The sequence below is a fragment of the Cricetulus griseus genome, chromosome 3 (genome assembly GCF_003668045.3).
Source record: "Cricetulus griseus strain 17A/GY chromosome 3, alternate assembly CriGri-PICRH-1.0, whole genome shotgun sequence".
Lineage (NCBI taxonomy): Eukaryota > Metazoa > Chordata > Mammalia > Rodentia > Cricetidae > Cricetulus > Cricetulus griseus.
The window spans coordinates 195,155,446-195,172,839 of NC_048596.1; the positions used below are offsets into that span (position 1 = coordinate 195,155,446).

Consider the following 17,394-nt stretch of genomic DNA (forward strand, 5'->3'; position numbering starts at 1 on the left):
CTAGATCCCAGTGTCTCCAAACTGTTATGTGGTTTCAATATAAAAGGTAGGAATGGGGCTGAGGACACAGATGGCCCTGAGGTTAAGAGCATTTGCAGCTCTTGCAGAGGACTGGAGTTTAGTTCCTAGCACCTATATTAAGTGACTTACAAATGCCTGTAGGTCCTGCCCCAGGATACCTGACTCCCTCTTTTGACCTCTTTAGAATCTACATACCCATGGCATACATACTCACAGGCACACGCATGCATGCAAATGAAAATTTAAAGATAAAGGATAGGAATGAAGTATCTTGAGATATTTATATGCTAACTGTATTCCAGTGTGCTTTATGCTCCTATCAGCACCATCAGGTAGGACTCATTACATCTTCAGTGTTCCACACACATGTGGCTGCAGGCCACTGTACTAGATGGCAGCAGCTTTGAATTTTGAGCGACTCATGCTCCTTTGAATATTCACAAAGAAAGAGAGCTCTACATAAATCCCCGTTTCATCTTTTCAAGGTCGAGGCACACCTGGACTTAAATTCGCCATTGCACCAAATTTAGATGTAGGGATTTCATTCAAAGTCACAGAAAAGGTCGCCACCCTCACATTTAGCTTGATGTGCTTCCTAGGAACATGAACCCTGCACTATTACTGGTGACTACAGCGATAAAGAGGGCTTCCCCGCTGGTCTTTCCCTTACTGTCATTTCTGCTGCTGTATATTAAGCCTGCACGTGGCAAGTGATGTATACAGCCCTAGCTTCCTACATGGATGGCTAAAGAGGCCTCTGTCCACCAGTTTCTGTTCCTCACTCCTGGCCTCAAATGGAAATTTCTGCAGGATCAAGGTCTATGTTCACATATAGGAGGGGGCCAGAACCCACCCTGTTATGGAAAGCATGCCACACACTGAGGACTTTTAATTCTTGCCAAGGGTTTCATTAGCCCCATCAGTCTATGACAATAAAATGAATACATGTCTCAGTCTCCCTAGGAAGTCTTCTCTACATGCACCCCAGGAGATCACAGCTCTGGGCCCTTAAGTCTCCTTGTAGAGGAAAACATCATTTGCTGCAGTAGCCTAGGGCCTCAACGTCCCCATAATTAGCTCCCAGCATGTGTCATGTGTCTTCAGTAAAATGGTTGAAAGGCTTTTGTCCTTTGTAACTAGAGTGAGATATGGGCTTTGCTTGTGAAAGATGCCGTTCCTTCAGAAATTATGACATGAATTGCCTCACACAACAAAGTCTGAGGACTTGTCCTTTGTCTCTGGACTCCAGCACCAGAAGTTTTGAGTCTGATGATAATTTTTCCAACATCTGTAAAGTTACTTTGTTCATTGTTGAGATGAAATACCTAACCAAGCAACTCGAGGAAGGAAGGGCTAAATTTGGCTCACAGTCTATCATGGTGGCAGGACAGTGAAGCATCTGGTCATGTTGCATCCACAGTCAGGAAGCAGAGCGATGAACTTTCATACTCAGTGAGCTCTCTCCTTTTGATGTGGTTCTGAACCTCACCCTCTAGAGTGATGTCAGTCACCTTAATTAAGTTAATGAAGAGAATCCCTCATGGGCATGCCTAGAGATTTGTCTCAAAGATGATTCTAGATCCTGTCAAGTTGATGCTCATTACCATCATAACCTCCCAGGGACTATGGAAGCTGCACTTTCAGGAACCAAACTTTTGTAACCATTGATCCAAATTTCATTTAGACTACACTTTCTTGGGATTCCCACTGAATCTGTCTTCAAGTCTGGATGTATTTGCCTATGTGCAAACCTTCCCAGAGAAGCTATTCAGTCAGGCTTTCTCCAACTTAATTTTTTTTTGTTTGGTTTTTCGAGACAGGGTTTCTCTGTATAGCTTTGGAGCCTATCCTGGCACTCTCTCTGGAGACCAGGCTGCCCTCGAACTCACAGAGATCTGCCTGCCTCTGCCTCCCGAATGCTGGGATTAAAGGCGTGTGCCACCAATGCCCGGCATCGAACTTAAATCTTGTATATGGTTTTGAAAACTACAATTGCTTCCTCTTTAGTCTTTACTAGCTTCTATTTAAGTCAGATTATGGTGTTGTGCAACTACATCCAGAGAGGAAGTTTTCTATCAGCACAAATAGAAAGTCAATATTGCTTGCTATAAATAGGAGGCAAACATTAAAATAAGGCACAACCATGAATTTAAAAGAAATCCTTCTGAGGATACCACCTAAAAATATCTCACAGACCAGAACATTGAATGTAGCCCACTTTGAGGAATATTAATGAGCAAGAAGGCCAAGCTGAAAGAGATCTTTATTTTCAAAAGAATGCAAATACATTAGGGGTAATAGAAGTCATATCACGGGGGAGAGTCTGCTGCCTCTGAATGCAGACAACACTCATCGTTATAAGGCAGCTAGTACCAGTCCCTGCATTCTGTGATATCCCTGGCTTGGCTTAGGAGGGTCCTCCCTCCTCATCCTTCTTCATGACAGGATGAGCAGAATTCAGCTCAGCCAATAACTGCATTCTCATTTGCATTTTCATAACCAGCCCTTCGGTTCCCCAGGTGTGACTTTCATTTTTAGAAGAGAGTTATTCAGTGAATGGATATGCAGTCCCTTTAAAGGGGCATTTATCACCCTTGAAGAATCTTATAGAAGAGTCTTCATTGTCTTTCTTCTAACACCGGCTCTAATTCACTATCAAGATTAAGAGGTGGAGACTAGTGGAGCTTTGCTTAAGCGTCTTATGATAAAATGGATTAAAGTCTTAAAATAGATGACGGATTGGGTGGGGATCAAGCAAATCAACAAAAACACCCCTGAGTTTCTTGCAAGCAGTATGAGCACTATGGGTAAACCCAGAGGAAGAGATCCAGGATAGTGAGTTAGGTCACCTGGGCTATCAATCAGAAGAGCTGAGTTTCTGAATCCCCTGTACCTTGTGTGCAAAGCAGCAGTGCTGAGGGTGGGGGCAGGATCTCTGCAGAGATGGCCTATGAAGGTGATATGGAAAAGTCCACACAGCACACTTTCCCAAAATACAGATCTATTGTTGCACCAGGAGTCTGTAAGACCATGCCTACCTAGGTCCTGTGATTCCCTAGGGAGACTCAGTTGAGTTCATGTCTAAGATTCATTACTGTGACATTTGTATATAATGAAACTAGCCCAGGGAATAGGTGTCCCAGCATAGCATCCAGAAGGAACCAGTAACAAGTTCCCAGGGTTCTCTCTAGGAGATCCACATAGGATGGCTGTATTTCCCCCAGCACACAGAAGCTCCACCAGGAAAGCCACTAGAGACTCAGTGTCCAGGATTTTTACTGGAGACTCAATGTGTAGACATCTTTCCCAGGTGTGTGTTCAGCACATTCCGTGTTGGCTATGCATGCTTTAGGTACAGTGAGCTTCTCTTAGCAGTTACAGTGGAGGGAACCCACTCAAAATCCTAGCTACCCAATGTCAGAGCAGGCCCAAGCTTGTAGGCAGGCCTTTCAGGCTATTGGCTCCTGTTGGAAAGTTAGGTCCTTTCTGCTCAGATTGTCATGTGCCACAGAGATCCCTCACCCGGCACTGAGGCTTCTCTACCGTGCTGGCTTCCAAGTGCCCTGCCCTAGTCACTCCACAAGTCCCTACCACAAAGCCTTTGCCTGTACTATGTGACTGTGTCTTTCTCCTCACTGATGAAGCTCTCAAGCTCTAATTTTCTCACACAGACTCAAGGTTCTCTGAATTATCCTTTAAGAAAGAATTTTTGTTTTTATTTGTATGTGTATGCACATACTTATGTATGCATGTGTGTATGCACATGAGCCTATATGCATGAGTGTGTGTGTGTGTGTGTGTGTGTGTGTGTGTGTGTGTGTGTGTGTGTGTACCCATGGAGGTCAGAAAAGGACCTTACACCCTTCTTGTTCACTAATCAATTTTATTTAGATGTTGAAAAACAGTTTCAGGTAATACTGAACTTACAGAAAAGACACCAAATTATATGAAAGTGCTAAGTGGCTTTTCCAGCTTCGCCTTTCCACATCCTTCCACAGTTGCCCTTTGATTTCATGATGCTAATTTAGCTATGGGGTGGCTCCTTCACAGAGACTGAAGAGACACTTGTGGTCTGCTTGGTGGCAGGAGGGTTATGGAGGATTTTGTCTTTAGCTTTGTTTTTGGCCTAGGTTCACTTACTAGTTTTCTGGTTCTATGCTTGGTATTACCAGCAAGAGAGTGGTTAGTTTGGTTGTCTGTATGAAGGTCCTGTGACCTCTGGATATCAGTGGCTGTAGTCTAACCATATTGTAAACATTTAAATAAGCGAAAACAAGACAGTCAACATTGCAGGTTCTGCAGGGCATGCAGCCTCTGTCCCAACTATCAGATTCTGGATCCTGCTGTTCTAGTATGAAAGTGAAAGTGGACAGTAGATAAATCAACGGTCACTGTTGGTTCCAATAAAATTGTGTTAACACAAAGAGACAGTGGGCCAGATGTGGGCTGTGATTTTCCAGTCCATGATTCTGCTAATGGGGGATTTGGACAAGGGTTCAGAAGACAAGAAGACAGTATGGTTCTGCATGATGCTGCCTTTCCACTGGGGGTGGAGTAGGGGGTTCAGTTCTTTCCTTGTGATACTTTCTGTTGGGTCTGGAGTATGCCTCTCCTTTAGGCCTTCAGACTCAGGTGTGGTGACTGTGCCCAGTGTTACAGGGCTGCGTCCCCATCTGCTGACCCCACTCTTTGGCCATGACCTTGATCACATTTTGTTACTTGTCCTGTATCCAGTGCTTCTCCTCAGCTCAGTTTGAGAGCATCGGAATATCCTGCCGGGGATTGGGGCACACACCACTGACAGGATTCTGAGACATTGATGCTGAACATGAAGCTCCCAGACCCTCCAGATTACTGACCACTCTAGGACTCTGTCCTTCCTCCTCCCCGACCCTTCCTAAAGCTGCCATTCCAGCCTTAGAGACTTATACATGGTGATGGCCTTGCTGGCCACTCAACAGATAAAGTGGCTATGATGGTATGTCCCTGTCTGATAGGCCATACTTGACCTTGAAAACAAGTCTGTTAAACTGACTTTGGCTTCCTACAGAGACTCTAGTGGGAAGGCCCTCCTTGTTAATGTATTTTTCACTGTGTAATTTTTGAAGATGAGCCCTTCTCCTCCAGCTTTTACTATGGGGAAGATATGCTATTTTCCCCTATGAAGAATCAAACTTCCTTTGAAAGCGGTAGGATTAGCTGAAGCTTTGAAATATTGTGTGAATATAGTTTGGGTTGGAAATATCCAAAGGACTGACTCATGAAATTTCAGGTAATTGAACTTCTGGAGGGAAGCAGACATGATAATAATAATTTTCAAAAGTTCTTTGTAAACTATTCCAGCTCAAACCTTTTTAATTTTGTCAGCTCAGAACCTGCTGGAAGTTTGCTTGTCAGGGAAGAGACCCGATTGAAGGCAAAACACCTTGCTGTTTGATAGCAGGAGGGTTCATGACTTACTGGCTTATATTCATACATCCCTTGTTTGTTTGGTTTTAGTGAGCAATGGACTAAAAAGGATGGAACAGATGACACTGGCATGAACCAAGGGCTGCCTTTATCACTTTAACATACCTGTGCCCTTGCACACATTGACTAAACAGGAACTGCTTGAGACCGTGAAAAAGTAACTTAAATAGTAGAGCAGACACAGGATTCCCAGGGGCTAGAAGAAAGTCAATATGGACACAGGAGGCTTAGGTAGAGGATGTGTATGACCGTAATGTAACATGAAAAGTTCTTCAGCATCCCATTGAAGGGAAACTCTTGGCATGAGTGTATATAGTTACACATGTTTGTGGAGGCCGGGTGACAATCATATTCAGTATTCCTCAGGTGCTGTCCACCTTGCTTTTGAGGCAGTGTCTCTCACTGGCCCGAAGCTCACCAAGTAGGCTATGTAAGCCCAGTGAACTCCAGGGATCTGTTTGCCATTAATTCCCCAGTGCTGAGGATTACAAGTGTTCTAAAACACATCTGGCTTTGTGTGTGTGTGTGTGTGTGTGTGTTATAGAATTCAAGTCTTCCTGCTGATAAGGCAAGTACTTTAATGATGGTGCCATCTCTCCAGTCCTCAAGGACGTATCCTAGGAGTATTAAGAGGCAACAATGAAAACCCAGATACCCACAGTAGCCAGGAAGGGATGTAAGTGGATGGAGAGAGATGGGTGCAAGAAAAACCAATACAAATTCATAGATCCATACCTCAGTTCACTTTTATGTGGAACTTGGGCAAACTGGGGTCACACACAAAGCAAATGGCTCATTACTGGGGTTACATGGACTATGATCACTTGAAGATGGAGCTCTGTTCATCGTGAGTCACACAGGGTCTGTTGCCCTCTTTAACTCTGACCTTGGTGCTGTCTAAATTTCCATCACTTAAGGCAAATTCTTGATATTTAAATATTATCAAGTGGCTGACAAAATAAAGACCATCTAGCAGATATTGTGGCCCTGAGAGGCCTGGGTCCACTGGATTGTAATATCTCTCTTAGTGTGAGCAGGACCTTGGAGCATTGGTATTGGACTGGAAAAGGCCAGCATGGCTGTCTCTGACTGTAGACAAACTTTCAAGGTCAAGCTGATTATCCTTCAGCTAAGCAGAGTGGCAGCTCCCTAATTATGTCAGAAGGCAGGATTATCTCTGATCATTTGAGATAGGACTCTGGGTAATACATCAAAAGCAATATTTAAATAACATGTGGTCATGAATCAAGAATACATGGCATTTCTCTGACTATAAAGCCAGGTTGTGGTATCTCATTTTCCCCATTAGTAGAGAGATTTTCCAGGCTATTTTAAACTCATATTAGTGTAATCCAGTATTCTATTACAGGATCTCACTGTGAGGTATCAGGCAGCCTTGTGGTTCCTACTAAAAGACACTCGGAAAAATTGCCTAGTCAGTTCAGATTTAATATATACCTGCATATCTAGTTCTCTTGGAGAAGTTACAGTAGACAGAGCTACACGTCTCTCCCTGTGTCACTATCTGATGGTGTTACATCAGTAGCTGACGGTACCCTTTCCAGACTAGACAAGCAGGACACAAAGAAAGGGGACTGCTGAACTTTGCCAAGACAGGGTAGGAGAGTCCTTCAGAATTTCCTGTTTGTGAAGAATATCTGTCAGATATTCTAGGTCTGTAGGACAAGGTTGGATGCCCCAATGTTGCAGAGGAACCTCGGGTGACTGTCCAGGCAGACAGCTGTTTCTGTCATTTCTTACGTTTTTTGGAAGTTACTTGCTTGCACTTCCTACTTACTCAGGTAATATTATTTTCCTTCTCAGGTCTTTGATGGGGTTGACGACTAGGAAGTTACAGTGACAGTTCTGAATCTTGGCAAAAGACATATTAGGTACAAAACTTTGGACTCTTCAGGAGAGGACAGCTATTGGAGCAATCTATGGACTGAACATTTAGAATGTATTTCTTACTTAATAATTGTTCTTGTTGTATGTGGTTTTGTTTTTATTAAAGCTATTACTTTTCCTTTCTATCTGGATAATACTTGCTAATAATTATTCTTATATACAGTGTTACTATGTTAGGATTAGAATCTTTTCTTCTCAATTAGACAAAAAGGGGGAAAATATTAAGGAATTTCTGTCACTGGTCCACATCGGCTAGCAGGTAGAGAGGAGTGTTTCTTGGGGGAAGGGGGTGTTCTAAGGGGTGGTGATTTCATTGGGAATGGACATGACCAAATGAAATGGTAGGGTGGAGAGAGGCATGGGCTCTTTTTTTTGGAGCAGGAACGAGTGGCGAATTCAGCAGCTGTGGCTCCATTCAGAATCCCATTTGTCTTGTGATATTTGTGCACTGATTTTGCTTACTAATAAACTGTAAAGTAACCCTGTGACCCTCCTTTTTCACACAACTATAGCATTTGCACCATGGAAATGGGCAGGTACATGAGCAGAGGCTTTTCTTTCTTGGAAAGTTGATTTAAACAATTACCAGGATTCCCCTGGGCAACTCTCTCCTAGAGACCTCCTCTGCTGCTTTCTTGAAATCTGAGTCTAATTTACATTTTATTTAAATATTATATTGAAATCTTAGTTCCTATTCTTGAAATATAAAAGAGGAAAAAGTTGCAGACATCAAATTAATTAATTGATTTATGTATATTATGGTACTAGAGATTGAACCTGGAACCTCATGCATGCTAGTCAGTTACTCTATCATGGAGCTACATCCCAAGCCCATGTTTTCTCCCTTTCTTTCTTTCCTTTCCTTCCTTTCCTTTCCTTTCCCTTTCTTTCTTTCTTTCTTTCTTTCTTTCTTTCTTTCTTTCTTTCTTTCTTTCTTTCGTTCTTTCTGTTGAGACAGTGTTTCACTAAGATTCTCAAGCTGGCCTTAAACTTGCAATCTTAATATCTCAACCTCCCACAGAGCTGGAATGAAGGGCTAGAAAACCGGTCATGGTGGCTCATGCCTTTAATCTCAGCACTTGGGAGGCAGAGGCAGGGACATCTCTATGAGCTAAGGGCCAGTCTGGTCTACATTGCAAGTTCCAGTCCAGGAGATCTAGCTTCAAATGAAATTTTTTACTTCTTATCTTTTCAAAAATTCTCACTTTAAACAAAAGTAAATTTGATAGAGAACTCAAGGAGTTGTTTTGAGATACCTGAATCCTTCTGGTTGGTGCTCAGTCATTGCTCTGAAGAGCCAATGTGTGGTCCTTCTTAGTAGATATCTTTTGTTTAAAACAGAAGAGCCCATGAGCAAAATCAGCCATATTGATGTGGTTTAAGACAGGGCTTCCATAACCATCTTCACCCCCAACCCCATATCCGTATGTCCTTCCTCGTCCATACCCTGACACCTCCCCGACATCACTAAAAGTAAATATGTATATACCAGCCATTCTTGTTACTACTGCTGTTCCTTAGAGTTATGGACCCTGTCTTACTGATTTATATTAATCTTAGCACTAATATAGAGCAGGAACCCAATGAATATTATATCATTGAATGAATCCATCAGAATATGAATAATTGGCATCTAAAGAGCAGCCCTTGCATTGCCTTCTGATCTAGAGTAATTTTTTAACATAACAAGATGCAGTCAGATTTTAAAGAGAGAAATGCAGATTTATTTTTCCCCTCAAAACTGGGGGAGTTGTGCATGCTGGAACTAAATAGATTTCTTGCCTTAGGTGCCATTTTTGCCTGGTTTTGTTCTTTCTTTTCTGGAACTTTCTCGAATGAGACCCTTTGGAGGGGGAAATAAAACAACAATTTAATAAGATAGACATTTAGTTCAATAGAAGAATTTTTCTTGTGTGAAAAAAAAATCACCAAAAGGACTTTGCCTCTGAAAGATAATTAATAAAAACCTGCCTGTGTGTTGACAGATCTGACATCTTGTCTAATGTCTGGCAGAGAAGAAAGTGTGGCCCGTCACACAGTTAGAATAAAATGTTCCACTTTACAGCAAGGCCAAGGAGGAACAATAATTATTTCTAAGCAAGAAAAGGTCAGAGTCTGGTTGTTAAATTGACAAAACATTGGTTCTGGGTATGTGTCTTTTCACAACATCGCAGTCTTCTGTAGATTTCCCTGATCTCAACAGTAAATATTGTTGGGAATGGGAGGAATCGAGGAAGGCATTTTCTTAATTGTCTTGTTGTTTCAATAAAATAGCTGACAAACCAATTTAATGGAGGGGGGGTTATTTTGCCTCACAGGTCCTCATGGGAGGTGGTGTCCCTGAAGCTCCTGGTTATATTGTATCCACAATCAAAGAGCAGAGAGGACAGGGAAAGGGGGAGGAGAGAGAGGGGTAAGAGAGAGGTGGAAATGAGGGGAATGGGTTGGATAGATGAGGTAAGGGAGAGAGAGAGAGAGAGAGAGAGAGAGAGAGAGAGAGAGAGAGACAGAGACAGAGACAGAGACAGACAGAGAGAGAGAGCAGCTTGTATGCTTGTACTCACAGACATACCCAAATTTGATTGTAGGTATTGTCCAGTTGCTGATACTTATCATCATGGACACTTTGGACTTGTACAGATCTCTTTGTAGAACTTTGCCTTCCTGCACATATATTTTAGGCTAACTAACAGCCCCATACATCTTTGTATCCTAGTTCACAGAGTGTGTGAACATCATCTGGGTGACCCAGAGAAGTAAGATTAACCACAACCGCCTTCATCAGGGGATCTAGCAATGGGATGCAGGAAGCCAATGTTGATATAAAGAAGGAAAAACAGGAATGACTGAGACAGTCTCCTGATGGCTTCCAAGATGGAGGAGGGACACCTTGAGCCAAGGATGTTAGTGGCTGAGCTAGAAAGAAAAGAGAACAAGTTGTCCCAGTGCTTACAGCCTGTGGATCCACTGGAGACAATAATGACATGGTTTCTAAGCCACACCAGGCAGGTACAGTTTTTCTTTAAATGCACTAAGGAGCATTCTTATAGGTGTTTATTTCCCTGTTGAGTTTTGCATGTGAGCTTGCTTGATTAATATTGAAGCCTTAAACAGAAAGAGTTAATTCTTTTTTAAACAAAAACTGATTTCACTGAATTGCTTCTGGCTGGGTTTGAGGCAGACAAGCCTCATCAATCCAATCCCATTTTGAGACAACTAAACAATTTCAAATAATCTTGAAAACAACCCCATGGCTTGTTGTTCCCACTGGATAGGCTCCCATCTCTTGAACTAGCAGTGTAGTATTTGCATTTACCAAACCTCTGGCATGGAGTATTCTTTCTCACAGCTTGCCACTTGAAAAATTTCAAATCATTTTTTCCAATATGGTCCTATCAGTGATGTGATCCAAGCCTCATCTCTCACCTGAGAAGTGTGTTATTCCTTCTCCCACGTTTCCATTGCATGTTGTACATGCTGCATAGATTAATACAAATATTAGCCATGGTTTCCTGGAGCAGATGCAGGAAGCCAATCTCTGTCCTAAACCTTCTTATCCATGGGCCTCTCAATCTAAACAAGTAGTTTACTATGTAAATGAAGAAATGGAGGCACAGAGGAGCAGAATGCAGCTTGTCTTAGGGTCATGCAGCAACTAAGTGGAAAACTGGGATTAGAACCTATATTGTCTTAGCTCAAGTGTCTTTACCTTCAACTACTTGCTATTTCCCTAAAGATTTATTACACTAGATTAATGATGTATGTCTTCCTTTCCTCCCGGATGTTTATTAAAGGCTTTGTCCATTTCTCATTCTCTAGTAGCCTCTGACCCAGAAATTAGCAGATAATAAAAATTTTTGAAATTTGACTAAGGACTAAAGCTAACTCAGGAGTAGAGGACTTAAAATAGCTTCCAAGAGTCCCTAGCATCAATCCCCAGCACTGAGAAACAAACAAACAATACATAAATATGAAAACTGAAAATTGTGGGAATGTAGTTTTGTTAGATCATATAAAACTGAACGTTGTGGTACACAGTTTAGACCCATCCCTCAGGAGGTGGAGGCTTGGGATCAGAAGTTTAGGTCACCCTTGGTTCCAAGAGTTTGAGGCTCACAGAGACCCTGTCTCAAGAGAAAAAAAGAATAGTCCAGAGGGACCAATGAAACAGGAACTCAGTCCCCTGAAGCACAGGAGCAGACAGGAAAGGGAGGAATGTGCCCATGTCCTTCAGTGCTCAGGAGAGAAGCACTGAGGGCAATTACTGCTGGTGTGGGTGTTGCCCCCTTCTTTCTGGAGAGACTCCTCTGTGTCATTTCATTTCCCAGCTCTGTGCAAGCTCCTCCTGCCTGCTGCATGTTTCCCATCTTCCGTGCTGCTACAGTCCCTCTGCCTTCACATCCACAACCAGGCCTATTGATTTGGCTCTCCTATTTTCAAAGATCCTTGAGTTTGTTCTGGATCCTTCCACATCTTCTAAGGTAACCATATTGTTTGAAAGTCAACTGCTTTTCAGACTGGATCCTTCTGTGAGATACATAACACAACATATTCTCAGAGTACAGGGGCTAGGATGGTAACATTTAAGGGGGTCTCTCATTTTTTTCTATTCCCTGTGTATTGTTTCATTGAAGTTTCTCAGCAACTGAATACCACAAATACTATGTTGCCTCTTCCAAAGACAACATGGACAGATGACCCGTTTGTTAAAAGCCACAAAAATGGCCTCAGGGCCAGAAGGCAGACGTTTTTTATCAGACTATCTTTGGACTGCCAGCCTGCAAAGAATGATCCAGAGACTTATTATTAATTATGAAAGTTTGGCCTTAGCTTAGGCTTTTTGCCAAATAGCTCTTATAACTTAATTAATCCTTTTTTAAAAAAAATTTACATTCTGCCACGTGGCTGGGTTACCTCTTTTTAGGATGGCACATCCCACTTGCTCCAAGTCTGCTGGCCAAATCGAATGCCTAGATTGCTTCTCCCAGTTTCTCTCTCTTTGCCTGGAAGTCCTGCCTAGTCTCTCTTGCCTAGCTATTTGCTGTTCAGCTTTTTATTACATCAATCACAGCGATTCATCTTCACACAGTGTACAAATATCTCACAACACAGACATGCCTTAGTTCAGCCTTTGGTCTCATTCTTTTCCAGATTCATACAGTTAACTCCCTTTATTATAACTTGAGGGAAAGTGGCCCACACCGTCTCATTTAATCTGAAATGAGGTCCAGGGTGTTGGTTTCAAATTGTGTACAGAAACAGCCACAGGACTTGCCAAGGGACAAGAAGCACACACTCTGGCTTGTCTCCACAGGAACAACATCATTTCTAAATATCTGTTACCTTAACAGCTAGGAAGGTAGCAGCTACTTGTGCTCCTGCAGCTTTAAAACACCAAGAATGTTTCCAGGAAGTTGGACTCCAGCAGAGTGTCAATAATAGGAGCTTAGGAGTGCCTGCCTGTGCCTGTGTATGTGTGTGAGTGTGTGCACAAGAGTCTTGGGAATGCTGTCTTCCTAGGCTGTCCTTGGATAGTGGGCCTGTATAAATCCTTTTAGGCGTCTGGGCTTTTGGTGTTTGGCGGGATAAAGACTCAATCAAAATACAGTGCTTTAGCATTTCTGCGTCCTGCAAGTTAGAGACAGAGAGAGTTGTCTTTCTTACCCGCTAGCCTAAGCCCCTCCAAACTGGTTGCAGCAGAGCTACTCTGACAGGAGCTAACCCGGGGTGCTTTGTGACAAGGAGAAAGCACCTGTCCATCCTGGCTAATAGCAAACACTGAGTTAGTCACTACTAGGAAAATAGCACTGGAGACATGAACAGCTTTGTCTGGAAGAATAATATCTGGAACTGGCTTAAGGGAAGATGAGATCTGAGGCTGTCCACAGCCCATGAGATCATTATTTGCAGCAGGGAGTTTTCTTTGTATTTATGCTGCTCTGGACACGCTGTGTTAATCTGATTCTTTCTGTCTTGCTATTTCTCACTGGCCACTGGGAGAAGTCTACAGAACACAGGGCATGGATGCTCTCTGTGCCTGTTCATTATATCACCAACCAGGCTAGCTCTGGAACAGATACCCACAGACCTCAGTGAACTGGCCCATGGTGATGTGGCTGCCTCTTGCCAGTTGTCTGTGTTCTGCACAGGGACTTAAGTCAGTGCTTTCTATTGGACCATACTGACATCATAGAGTTCTTCCTCTGGGTTTCATTGAAGGAGGAAGGGAGCATATGGGACATTTCAGTGTCCAGGCTCAAGTGGTGACAATCCATCTATGCTCATTGTGTTAGCCATTTATTTCTGTTCAGAATTATTGCAATGGAGCCAGCAGCACAAGGTGTGAGTACCTTTATGACAAGTGTCCAGAGACTCGAATCAAGGAAAGCTCTTGGCTTCAGAGTCAGTCTCTAAGTCTACAGTGCATGTGGGCAATTTAGCTACTTGGAAGCCCAGGGGAGAGTGCCAGGGGTCTGGGAAGGGTGGGAGTTAGGCATAGTGATTTGGTGCCATAGGGGCAGCCCTGGGAAGTCCTCTCTGTGCAACATGATGATTTTTCTTCATGACACACGACATTCTATCTCTTCTAGTCACATCTGCTGACCAAATAACTGGCATAAGCAACTCAAGGGAGGAGGGTATGTTTTTGCTCACAGTTCAAGGTTACACAGTCCATCTTGGTGGGGAAGTCTTGGCAGCAGGAGTGTGAGGCAGCTGGTCACATTGCATCTGTAGTCAGGACGCAGAGAGATGAATGCAGGTACTCAGCTTGCTTCCCCCACCCCTTTGCCTGGAACCGCAGCCCATGGAATAGTACCACCTATATTTAGGGTGGTTCTTCCCATCTCAATTAATCTACTCTATATAATCCTTCTTAGATCTGTGCAGAGACTATTTCCATGGTGATTCTAAATCCCCATCAAGCTGACAATTAAGATGGAGCATCACAAACCACAACATGAAGAGAGAGAAGAGTGGGGATACTCTTTTCTCAGGAAGGAGGCTTCAGGATTGGCTAGGCTCTTGAAACAGCACCTGTCAGGATAAATATACCCAACCTTTTTTTCAAAGAGAAAATGTTTGCGCTGTGGGGAGAAGGAAGCCCCAAGGCAAGTCAGGTGTGAAGAAGATGGCCTGATGACCTGCTCTTGGTTCTGGTAATGAATTCAGGGCAGGGAATCTTGGAGGAAGGATGAGAGCTCTGAGCTGCTGCCACCTTAAAGAATACTTGGTCCTTTTACAAAAGTAGTTTTCCTTGCTCAGCCAGAGCAGGTATAGGGGCTATCACTGCAGGACCCTGATCCGTGCATGTTCTGTTTTACTTTTGCATGCATGTTCCTGCAGCTCCCCTTTGCACAGGTCTGAGCTATCATCCACTGGGTAGTTTTATAATAGTGACAAGTAGTATTTTAATGACATCTGTTCCTGACTGCCCTGGGAACAGCAGCAAATTATATGCATTCATTTAACTACAACACGCAGAGATAACAATGAAGATGTGTGAGCAATCCATGTGTGGCAATCCCCTCTGCAACCATCTCCTTGCTCAGTCTTCAGAATAACCTGCCACAGATCATCCTTCCCCCCATTTTCCATCTGGGAAAACTGAGACACAGGTGACTCACCCAGTGTGACTCCAGCGATGGAGCTGGGATTTGTACTGAACCCTGTAGCTCAGACCCATGGTTATTGTCTTTTCAGGACATGAATCTGCTTCCAGAGCCAACTGATGGTAATTTTCAAATAATGGGTATCCTTTGGTGATTATAAACCTCGATAGTTGCCATGCTCACAGTGATGCATCTGCACCTATTGTTTATGTGCAGCGAGTGCTAATGCATAAATGAGCACATGAACCGTATCGGAAAGACCGTTATTGTCACGGTAGCAATGATACATGGGAAGTGCTCGCAGGTTCTGCCTGGCAAAGCTCCTTAGTGTGTGGGGAACAGTCTGTCCAGGTAGGATCTTTGTACCAGTGACATTGAATCCTGATGCAGAAAGGCTGAGCACTTGTTGTTCAAGAATGGAGACCACAGTTCAGATCCCAGATCCCACATAAAACCCAGGTGGGTGTTATGGCCACCGGTAATCCTAGCACACAGGAGGGGGAGCCCTGCAGGTATCCTTGGAGCAAGTGAGACTGACTAGAGTTAGTGAGCTCTGGATCCTAGTGAGAGATTCAGCCTCATCATATGAGGTGGAGAGCAACTGGGAAAGACACTCAACATCAAGCCCAGGCCATCACATGTACAGGTACACGTATGTGCCCATACACGTGCAAACATGCATATATGCATACATAGATCTCACATGTACATGGAAAAAAGAATAGATGAGTGTCCATTAGTCTCCGTTTACTCCACCTCTTTTAGTCCCAAGTTTAAAGCAGAATGGTTCCTCTTCAGGGTATGGATTTTGTTGAAGCCCCTAGATGAGGTTAGACCCTCCTCTGCCCAGCTTTGAAATAGTCCCAAAGGATGTCATGCTTTCCTTTCAACTTGGATTTTCATTTTAGTCAATTATTTAAATGAGGATTTGCTAATGCCTTTCTCCTTCTCTGGACCATAATACTGCTACAGTTAACATCTATCGACCCCCTCTCCTGGGTGTTGCTTTTCTAATTACATTCTATGAATCATCTCATTGAGTCCACACACATCTCTCTCCTCATGTTTCCTAGATGAGAAAACAGAGGTTCGTGGCATCTACAAAGCACACCAAATCTATCAGTGAAAGGCAAACCAAATTTGAACAAGGAAAATGGCCCTGGTGACCACAGTCTGGACGGCTACACTGCAATGCTTCCCTAGAAGTCCCTGGCTGGGCTGGTTTATGTTTGTCAGTTTGGCACAAACTAGAGTTACCTGGGAAAAGAGAACCTCAACTGAGGGATTGCCTTCATCAGATTGTTCTGTGAGCATGGCTGTGTGTGTGTAGGGTATTTTCTTGATTAATCATTGATACGGGGCAGCCCATTGTGGGCAGTGCCAGCCCTGGGCTGGTAGTCCAGAGCTGTTTAAGACAGCAGACTGAGTAAATCATGGGAAGCAAGCTGTGTTTCTTCATGGTCTCTGCTTCAGTTCCTGCCTTGAGTTCCTGTGTTGGCTTCCCTAAATGAGGAACTACAACCTATAAGCCAAATAAATAAATCATTTCCTCTCCCAACTTGCTTGTAATCAGTGTCTTATCACAGCCATAGACAACAAAGTAATACCCCAGACCAGGTGTGACAGAGTCTAATGTATGCCAAGACTTCAAATAATACCTGGAAGAAAAGACAGAAGGAATGCCTGATGGGACACTTTTACCTCCTTTGCATAGCAGGGGCCAATTTATTTTACAAGCTGCACTGGCTAGTTTTCTGTTCACTTGACACAGGGGAGTCACTGGAAAGGAAGGAGCCTCAACTGAAAAAATGCCTACATAAGATTGGGCTGTAGGCAAGCTTGGAGGGCATTTTCTTAATTAGTAGTTGGTGGGAGATGGTCCACCCCATTATGTGTAGGGGAACCCCTGGGCAAGTAGTCCTTGGTTGTATAAGAAACCAGGTTGAGCAAGCCCCATGAGGAGCAAGCCAGTAAGCAGCACCCTTCCATGGCTTCTGTCTTAGCTCCTGCTTCCAGGTTCCTGCCCTGATTGAGTTCCTTCCCTGACTTCCTTCAGTGATGACAGTGATTTGAAAGTGTAAGCCAAATGCATTTTTTTCATCCCCTAGTTGCTTTTGGTAATAATGTTTCATAATAGGAATAGAGATCCTACGTAGGATACAAGGTATTTAATTTTTGATTGTTAGATAAACCTACCCCCCAATTCACAAAGATGAAACTATGCCTTTGGAAGGTTTACCATTGCTCCAACTTCTTAGGAGTTAGCAGCTGCAGAAGGTTGATTTTTCTTTTAGAATTCTAGAAGAATCCTGAACAGACACTGTCAAGAAATCAGGACAAGGACTGAGCATAGACAACATGGAGACTCAGGCAGAAATTACTGTTC

The 17,394-nt window shown here is 43.3% G+C and overlaps 1 protein-coding gene across 1 annotated transcript in view; it reads left to right on the plus strand.

Annotated features, from left to right (window-relative positions):
- Positions 1 to 17,394, plus strand: part of Cdh13 (cadherin 13) — a 997,178-nt gene that overhangs the window by 196,202 nt on the left and 783,582 nt on the right. Inside the window, 1 exon segment of the mRNA XM_035442709.1 lies at positions 4,303 to 4,314. Coding sequence (XP_035298600.1) covers positions 4,303 to 4,314 — 12 coding nt within the window.